Here is a 9,809-nt window from a genome sequence, read left to right on the forward strand (position 1 = left end):
TCAGTCCAACATCACTGTACAATTGAGTCCACGAAGCCTGACTACTACAAGCGAAGCTGGCCCGTATCAAAGCGCATAATTTTGGCCCACAAGTACAGAGTTATTCACACGTCTCACGAGGGCCAAATAAAAAACAAAAAATTTTCTTTACAATAACACCCAATGCAAGTGAAAAACCAACTAGTGCGATTTTACAGGAACTGGATAAAATTGGAGTGAATAGCACGACAGAGGAATCTCAGCCCTAAATCCGATATAAATTTCGTCTTATAATTCCAATTATTCCAGCTCTCTCGAAATGGCTCTCTTCACTCCAAACTTGTCTTTCAATACTCTCACCTACAATTCCAGTTTATTTACACTACCTGCCACTCGTCGTCTTTTTATCCGCTGCCCCCGCTCCCTAAAGCTCAGAGCTTCATTAGCCGTTGACTCCCCATCGACCTCCGCCACCGGACGCGGCGGTGCTGCGGAGCTCCTACTTGAAGTCAAAGACCTTTCTGCCGTAATTACCGAGTCCAAACAGCCCGTTCTTAAAGGCGTTAACCTAACTGTCCGCGAAGGCGAGGTAAAATTGAGAAATTTGTGATCATATACTTTTATTAATTATCATTATTTTATTAGAATAGAACGAGCACGATAGTGAGTTACTAGAAAATTGTTGGAGAAAAAGGAAAATGTATTCAATTCCAAATTAAACTGTCCAGCTTTATGCATTTGATTAAGACTACTAGCAGAGATACTGTGGAGATATATTGACGCTGAGCATGGGTTAGAAGTTTGGAGTTGAAATTAGATAAACTAGCATATAAATTTGCATTAATTTTCCCCAATTCCAATTGTAAACACTAAATTCAAGAGAACATATAGTTCTTCCAGTGTCTTTCGACTTTTAACTTGCAATTGAATTTGACAAGGTTCACGCGGTGATGGGGAAGAACGGTTCTGGCAAGAGTACATTTGTGAAGGTCAGTGCTTTTTTTTTTTTTTTTTGCCTTGTTAACTGAGTTTTTACTTGATAATGTTAATAGTTTTAAGTCCACCTCTCCTCATTCTAGAATGTTCAGTCTTCAACATATTCCATTGTCATGTTAGTGTCCTACTTTCTTCAGCTGTCCCTTGTGCTTTTGTGTTGTTGAGTTGTCCAAGCTCACCGGTATTACCTTAGCTTCAGTACTCATGTGCTTGATAATTTATCTCTTTCAATGACGCAGTCTTCTGGTCAAGCTTGACCTTGACTTGTTTGCTTGAACTGAGCCAAGATGGGCTTGGCTCATATGATAATTGACTATAGAGTCAAGCTCAATCTGGTATTTATATAACTAAAATGTGCCTATCTTGAGCTGCCAGGAGCTTAAGTTCACCAGAAGTTGCTTGCATACAACTTGGTTAGCTTAAAACTCTAATTTCTAACAGCATTGGAACGATGTAGTAAAATAGTTGTCTTGTCCATGAGGGAACTGTGTGGTGGTATCAATTTGGGATGTCAGCTTGAGCCCGAGCCAGATAGTGTGGCTGGCCCGTGACGTGACTAGCTGAGCTTAAAATAAATAAATAAATAAAATCAGTAGCTGGCAGCTACAAGTACATGTAGCTGCCTTAGGAATGTCAACAAGTTGAAGCTCGGGTTCAGCTCGACCAAAAATGGTTCAGGCTTTTTTTTGCCTAAGTCGAGCCGAGCTTTTACTTCACAAAAAAATTTAAGCTCAATCCGAACTTTCGACTTGCTTTTTTATTTTAAATTCGTGACAAATCTAAATTTTTTTAAAAAATTTTAAATTTGTGCAATTTATATGAATTATAAATTTAATGAAAGTTACAACCCTCCTTTTTTGGGGTTTGGGAGGTAGACGTAGTTAAAATTGTACACAACTAAAATATTTCGTGCATAATTTTCTTGAAACAAATAAAATTAAAAATTACATATTTTTTGAAACTAATCAATTTAAAAATTTATAATATCATATCCTTGGATGTGTTGCAACTTTTTGGCTATTATACTGTCAATTTGTTCTTGAATACGTAATTATGCACATTCCAATTCTTCAAGCATATTGAAGCCTCATCTTCTTTTATTCTTGATAGTTCGTCTGATAAGGCTCGACCAACTAATTTAAATGCTGCCTCCAATGCTATTGTAAACACCGAAGATGTTAGTAAATCACGTGCAATTTTTGAAACAATTGGATATTGCCTTTCGTTATACCTCCATCATGATAATAGACTAAATTTCTATAATTCTTTTGATTATAACACACTACAAACATCCATGCACATATACTTAGCTAACTTAGCGAGAATTTCAAGACTTGTACCACTAACATCTATCGCTCCAGACATTGATTAACAAGAACTAAATAAGGGAATACTTGTATTGATGTTCAAATGATTTCATATATCATTTGAATTTGTTGAAATATTTCTTAAAAATGAACTTTGGGAAGTACTCTTTTTTTAGCATAATAGTTATACATTTTAAATAACATAGATTTTATATGCACATATGATAATTTCACATTTGTGAAATTTAAATCCCCCTTATAATAGCTGGTGTGCTAGTTAAATTAAGTTGATGATCCATCACTGAAGCTAAAAGAAATAAAGAGGGCAAGTCTTACCACTATTTACAAGATTTTGAATAGAGTAGACTATATCAACAAAAATTGACAAATTCCTATATTTATAAAATGTATGTGAAATGTAGAAAAAGTCTTGTAAAACAAATGAAAATGTAGGATAATAAACACCGCTACTTTCCTTTGTAATATCGAAAAAAGGTTTTAAAAATTTCTTTACACTAAAGCAATAGACCATTCTTGATTTTTCCAAATTATGTTTGGGTCCATATGTGTGCATAACGTTATAATATAATGAAATAATTTTATCATAATTTTCGCATGAGTTTAACATAAGATATATAGAGTTTTATCTATGTGTTACATCAGTGATAAATAATTTCTCTTGTAAGTCATACTCAGCACGCTAACTGTTAAGTGCTTTCTTAATTGATTGTGATATAGTAATAAAATTTATTACTTGTCTAATTTTATCTAAAGATAATTTTATATGTTTTGATCCTTTTTTTACAATCAAATTGATAATGTGGTATCCACAATATTGATGAAAAAATAAACTTCTAAATGCTGGGTCAAGATCATTAATAAATTATTAGATAACACCTTTGTTTACACAAGCATTATCAAAAGTAAAATTTCGAACAATTTCTTGTTTAACATGTTCTTATATAATATTTTTTATAACCATGTATTTGTTAGTGACATTATGAGGATATTTTACACATTTAAATGTAATAATTTTTTTAAGTAAAAGTCACAACTGATCAATGGAATGAGCCGTAATAGAAATATTACATTTTCTATTACCACTAGTCCATAAATCAGAGGTAAACCACATAATAGTATTATAAGTTTTTAGACCTTCAATAATAACTTGTTTTCTATTGTTATATAATTTTATAGTACCTGATCGAAGAATATTTCTACAATAAGAAGGAGATAATTCTGCACGAGTCGGATAAAGTGTATTGATTCTATCATTGTAAACGACAACTCTATTGTAGTCATGTATGCAGTCATTCCTTCACTAAATCGTTACTGTGAATATATTAAAGTGGAAAGAGTCGAACTAGAACTGTCAGTTCAGTTTGTTTCAGTTGGAGATCGCCTGGTTTCGATTTCCAACTTGTCAGTACGTGCCTATTCAATGCGTTGTGCTTGAGCCTGGCTTCCAACTGTGTTCGTTATCACAGTAATTGCAATGTACTTTTCAAATATCGACTCCATTATGAACACCAACTTTTTTACGTGTCATATGTTGCCAATAACCTGATTATTCTTTTTTCGACCTTTTAGTTTCAAGTACTTTTTCCTCTTTAATATCCTCAAAGTCAATTGAAACATTTTAAGATGCATCGTAATCGAATGTAGTACTCCAACTACCATTAAAATGGTTAATCTCATCACTAGTAAAATTTATCTATGGCTATTATAGCAAAAGGTAATGAATATTAGATTAAAGAAAACTGAATATTTGAGCAAAGAAATTGGATATTGAAGTTGAAATTATAACATTGCAAATTAAAACTAATTGAAGTCAATTGATGTGAATCAAAATTTTACATCATATTTATAGAAAAATATATCCGTTTCAACCAAATTATTTCAAATTTGAATTTAAAATTCAAAAACTAACGTAATTTAGCGCTGTTAATATAGACAGCTTGCATTAAAACAAAGCTGCCTACATGCATGTAATACAGTTGCCTTAACAAGGCGACTACTGCTACCATATTTGATTTTTTTTTTTCAAATAATTTTTTTCACGTTTTGCAGGCAGCTTAGAAGTCTCAATTTGGCTCGTTGGCTCGGGCGGCCCATGGTTCGACTTAGAAAATTTCTGAGTTGAGCTGGCCTGCCTCAAAGCTTGGTAGAACCACGTCAAGGCTCAAGATGGGGCATCGGGTCGAGCCACACGGGCAGGCCTGTGACGAGCCGAGCCTTATAAATACATAAATGAAAATAAATAAAATCGATAGCTAGTATGTGTAGTTGCTTACAAAACTTTCAAAAAAATTGTTTGAAAAAAAAAAAAAATCAAAGCTGACAACAGTAGCTACCTTGTTACCGGCAGTGTATAGCTGCCTGTGTTGTTAATACAAGCTACCTGTATTAACATTATTAAGTCACGTCAGTTTTCAAATTTGGATGAAACGGATATATTTTTTTTTGCTTGAGTTTCATTATAATTTATTTCAATCGGTTTTAATTTGTAGTATACTAGTTTCAACTTCAATATTCAATTTCTTTTACTCTAAAATTCAGTTTTTTTTATTCTCTATAATACCCATAGATGGTCCTCTCAGAGCCACTGAGATGAGTATCCAGCTATAAATTTCAGGGCCTGTGGGATTAGTTGAGATACGCGTAAGTTGGCCCGGACATTCACGGTCATTAAAAAAAACCCATAGATGGATTTAGTAGTGATGAAATTAATCAGTTTAAGAGTAGTTCGAGTACTCTATCCGATTACGATGCATTTCAAAATATTTCGATTGATTTAGAGGATATCAAAAAGGAAGAAGTACTCGAAACTAAAATGTCGAACAAAAAATTCTCAAATTGTTGGCAACATATGACACGTAAAAAAGTTGGTGTTATAATGGAGTTGATATTTGGAAAGCATATTGTAATTACTATAACAAAGGACTTAGTTGGAAACCCTACTCAAGTACAACGCATTTGAATAGGTATGTATTAAGGAGTTGCAAAACAAAATTAGTCAGTCTCAACCGAAACAGACCGAACTAGGGTTTGGTGGTTCTGGTTCGACACTTTCCACTTTTGTATGTTCACAGGAAAGATTTTATGAAGGAATGATTGCATACATTGTTGCTGCAAAGTTACTTAATACACTTTACGCAACTCGTGTAGAATTATTTCCAATCCAGATGTACTTATTGTAGATATACTCTTCCTTCGGATACTATAAAATTATATAACCAAAAAAAAAAAAAAATTGCTGTTGAAGGTCTAAAAATTTTAAAGTGTGATATCATTTATCTCTGATTTATAAATCAGTATTAATTGAAAATGTTGTATTGCTGCATGGCTCATTACATTAATCACCCGTGACTTCTACATAAAAGGATTATTGCATTCAGATGTGTAGAATATCTTCATAATGTCACTAATATATACATGATTTTAAAATATATTATACAATAAATGGTTCGAAATTTTATTTTTGATAATGCTAGTGTGAACAAAGGTGTTATCTAAAAATTATTAATAATTTTAACTCTGCATTTGGAAGTTTATTTTTTATCAACATTATGTATGCCACATTATCAATTTGAACATATAAGATTGTCTTTAGATAAAATTAAAAAGCAATAAATTTTATTATTGTGTCACAAACAAGAATGAGGAGGATTGTAACTTTTATTTAGGCCTTGTTTGTTTTCCATTTTTGTAAAAATGATAATGAAAAACATAGCCGTTATGGGTTCTACGCAAGAGATAGAAATTCAAATTTGGTGACTTGATATAATGGATAACGGTCATATTTTTCATTTTAATGTGGAAAGAATGGGAAACAAATAGGGGCTTAATTTATAAATCGTATAAATTGCACAGATTTTAATTTCTTTAAAAAAAATTTAGATTTGTCACAAATATTTAAAAAAAAAAAAAAAAAGAAGGAAAAAAAAAAAGCTAGCCGAAAGCTTGGGTTGAACCTAGACTTTTTTGCCGAGCAAAGCTCGACCTGAACTATTTTTGCCTAGAACTATGTGCTTGGTTGAAATATATTTATACTTGAAACAACTGCCAGTAAAACAAGTTGTTTTAGCTTGTAGTTCTAATTCTAAAAAGAAGATAATGAATGACCTGTAATTTTTATATTTTGGAAGTCCATTTGTGTATGTTTGTATGCTTATCATTTGTGGTTTATGTTCCATAATTTACTTATGGGTTTGTTTTCCCGGTTTCCAGTATGTTTGTTTAGCATCTTTCATTCTAAAATTTTGGTTGCTATCCTTTTGCTTTTGTGAATGAGTACTTACTATCTCAGTTGAACAAGTTGTTCTTTTGCCGTATGTCTTGATGATAATTTTGTTGTTACAGGTCCTTGTTGGTCATCCAGATTATGAAATTACTGGAGGCAGCATTACATATAAAGGTCAGGACTTGCTTGAGATGGAGCCTGAGGAAAGAGCTGTTGCTGGGATGTTCATGAGCTTTCAGTCCCCAGTTGAAATTCCGGGAGTTAGCAATATTGATTTTTTGAACATGGCTTACAATGCTCGAAGGAGAAAACTTGGACAGCCAGAACTTGGACCAATCGAGGTAGTTGTTTGCCGCTGTGATATATCTCTTTTAAGTTTTATCTGGTCTAGATTCTGTGTTTCTTGTCCGCATGTCTTTTTGTAGCAAGAAATTATGAACCTTTCTTAGGGATGTTATACTTTAGAAACAATTAATGCACAAACAGTGATAAATAATTTGGAAGAAAGAATTTAAGAAAGTTGATTCAACAAGGAAAGAATGTTTGTGGCAACCAATGACTGGGAACTCTTTTGGAAACACTACCTGTTCTCCCTTTTTTTTTTTTTTTTTTTTTCCTGAAAATCTTATTAGAGCTGGAACCATTGTATGTTTAGAGGGTTTCTACGCTTGTTCTACAGAAGCATTTTTGTTGTTCAAGTAATGAACTCTGCATTAGCTAAACCAGAGAGCTCCCGTAAGAGATGTTTTGACTATAACCTGGAGAGTGCTACCAAAATCCTCCAGTTACCATAACTAAGCAATAGTCCTTCTATTAACTAGGTAAAAGTTGGTTTCTACTTTCTTTCTTTCTTTCTTTCTTTCTTTCTGGGAACTGGACGAGTGGTTAAAATCTGAATAGGTAGTTCTCTCTTCTGTTTTTGAGGTCTCTTTCCATTTCTTAGTAAGAATGGGTGGCAGTATTCTGTCTAAATAGTAGACATAGGTAAGAAATAAGAGAATATTGAAGATCTAATCCATGGAATTTCTCAATTCTCACTCAGATACTTATTAGATCAAATGTACCTATTCGAACTAATAGAATGATTTTGCCTTCCCAATACATTGTATTTGCATGACTTTTAATTGTATGACTACTTAATTCCTGACAGCAAAACATTTACAGTTTGGCCTTTTGCTTCACTGTGTGCTATTTGCTTTCTGCGAAGACACATATGGGTGGTTAATTGTATTTGCTTACAACCATGTTCCCCTCCCTTGGTTACACTTTCCTGAGAGAAATAACTTATGCACGTCGGACTAAGAGGTTGGCCTTCATCCTGTTAACGTCCGAATTGTATTTTCATTGCAGTTCTACGGCTACATAGCACCCAAGCTTGAACTTGTGAACATGAAGGTAGATCTTTTGAACAGAAACGTCAATGAAGGGTTCAGTGGTGGAGAAAAGAAGCGTAATGAGATTTTACAACTTGTGGTATAGGATCCTTTTGTCTTCACATCTTCAATTATTATTTCACCTAAAGATCATCATTTTGCTTTTCCAACACATGCATTTTAGTTTAGGTGTTTGATCACACACAAGACACCAGTAAATGGTAATTGGGTCCGACTTATTTTGAAGGTTTTTGGCTTATTAACAGGAGATAATGTGCATATGCTTCTTTTATGCATCCAGTGATCAGATTGGACTATAGAAAAGCTTTATGCATCGTTCCCATTACATTTGGAGAGAAAATAATCTAGTACCATTTGCCAGAGATCTAAAAGTGTTGGTAACAATGAAATATAGTGCCCTGAAACAACAATAGTCTCCTGACCAACCAGCCTCGCAGCATGACATGCACACACACACTGTGTCTGCAAAGGGAAAGGAGAAGAAGAAAAGGGATATGGAGGGAGAGCAATAATTCAATATGCTTGAGCTAGGAAAAGGATGAACAAATTAGTGACAAAGTGAACGCTGTAATTTAACAGATTCTTAGTGACTAGATTATGGTATCATTATCCTAGTCCAAACTGTGCTCTAAAATCCTATTACAGAGAGCTTCAATGTTGTGTAGATGTCTACCATGATAACTTTCTAATTGGATATATAATGGAAATCTCATTTGCTTAATTAATTTTACTGATCGTGTTCTAGTCTCTTTGTTTTAGCTGTCTTATTCAAGAGTGTGTAAAAACTCCCAAGTTTCTTTCAGAAGTGTCACACGTCTCTTTTCTTTTTCTTATCTGTTGTCCTTTTATGTCCATTTTTTCTATAGGAATGTGATTTGTATACCACCGTGAAGGTACCATTAGATTGTGTTGCTACTCATGCTGAAAGCTCTTGTTTATTCTCAGGTTCTTGGTGCAGACTTGGCTATATTAGATGAAATTGATTCAGGTTTAGATGTTGACGCACTTCGTGATGTAGCAAAAGCAGTGAATGGACTCCTGACCCCAAAGAATTCAGTTTTGATGATCACTCACTATTTACGTCTTTTGGAGTTCATTGCACCTACCTATATTCATATAATGGTAAGCCAACTATGCCTAAAACGAACTAGTAATATGAGTCACTTTAAGGTTAAGAAAGTGATCCGAAGAATATTAGTTACTTTCTCGGTCAAATGACTGTTATATTAAACACCTTAGTTTCAATTCGCAGCCATAGCACGTTCAATTATGACGACAATCTTTTAGTTTAATGCATCAGCGATCACATTTTATTGCTGTGCGTGGTTTATTTTCTCATGGATCAATGACATTCTGACTTATTAAATAATTCTTTACATTTCATTGCAGGAGAACGGCAGGATAGTGAAGACTGGAGATATTTCGATAGCAAAAGTTTTGGAAAAAGAAGGTTACAAGGCAATTTCGGGCACATAACTGTAGACCCATGGCAAGTGGAACTCTTCGCTCTTTCTCACTCTCGCGCAAACTCATCTACTTAGTTTTTCCTTTGTTAAATTTAAACTGCTTATATTTCTCAGCTCCTCTTGATAATGTTTTCGAGATTAAAAGTAGCAAGTTTCTTCAGTGGGCATATAATGTGGCAACGGAGGTAACACGTCCAATTTGCTTGTTCGACATTGAAGATTGTTCTTCGAGGCAATGTCCTAACTGAAGAATGGATCATTCATCTTTGTCATTGATGAGGAAGAACTTGAACATCATTATGTCATTCTCTCACACTGAAGTATCTATTGTTGGCACGTGTTTCTAGAGATTGTTACTCTACTGTCTTTATTACATGGAGATGTATCTTAACATATAGTTCATATTTTTTGGGAACGGCTAACA

General features: G+C 33.7%; 1 protein-coding gene across 1 annotated transcript; it reads left to right on the forward strand.

Annotated features, from left to right (window-relative positions):
* Positions 1-202: 202 nt before the first annotated feature.
* Positions 203-9,809, forward strand: LOC111406034 (ABC transporter I family member 6, chloroplastic). The gene is made up of 7 exons (XM_023035210.1): positions 203-568; positions 918-968; positions 6,645-6,866; positions 7,876-7,998; positions 8,865-9,041; positions 9,309-9,408; positions 9,500-9,809. The coding sequence occupies exons 1-6, from the start codon at positions 299-301 to the stop codon at positions 9,393-9,395; spliced, it is 930 nt and encodes a 309-aa protein (XP_022890978.1). The 5' UTR covers positions 203-298; the 3' UTR covers positions 9,396-9,408; positions 9,500-9,809.

This window comes from Olea europaea, chromosome 12 (assembly GCF_002742605.1).
Source record: "Olea europaea var. sylvestris chromosome 12, O_europaea_v1, whole genome shotgun sequence".
Classification (NCBI taxonomy): Eukaryota; Viridiplantae; Streptophyta; class Magnoliopsida; order Lamiales; family Oleaceae; genus Olea; species Olea europaea.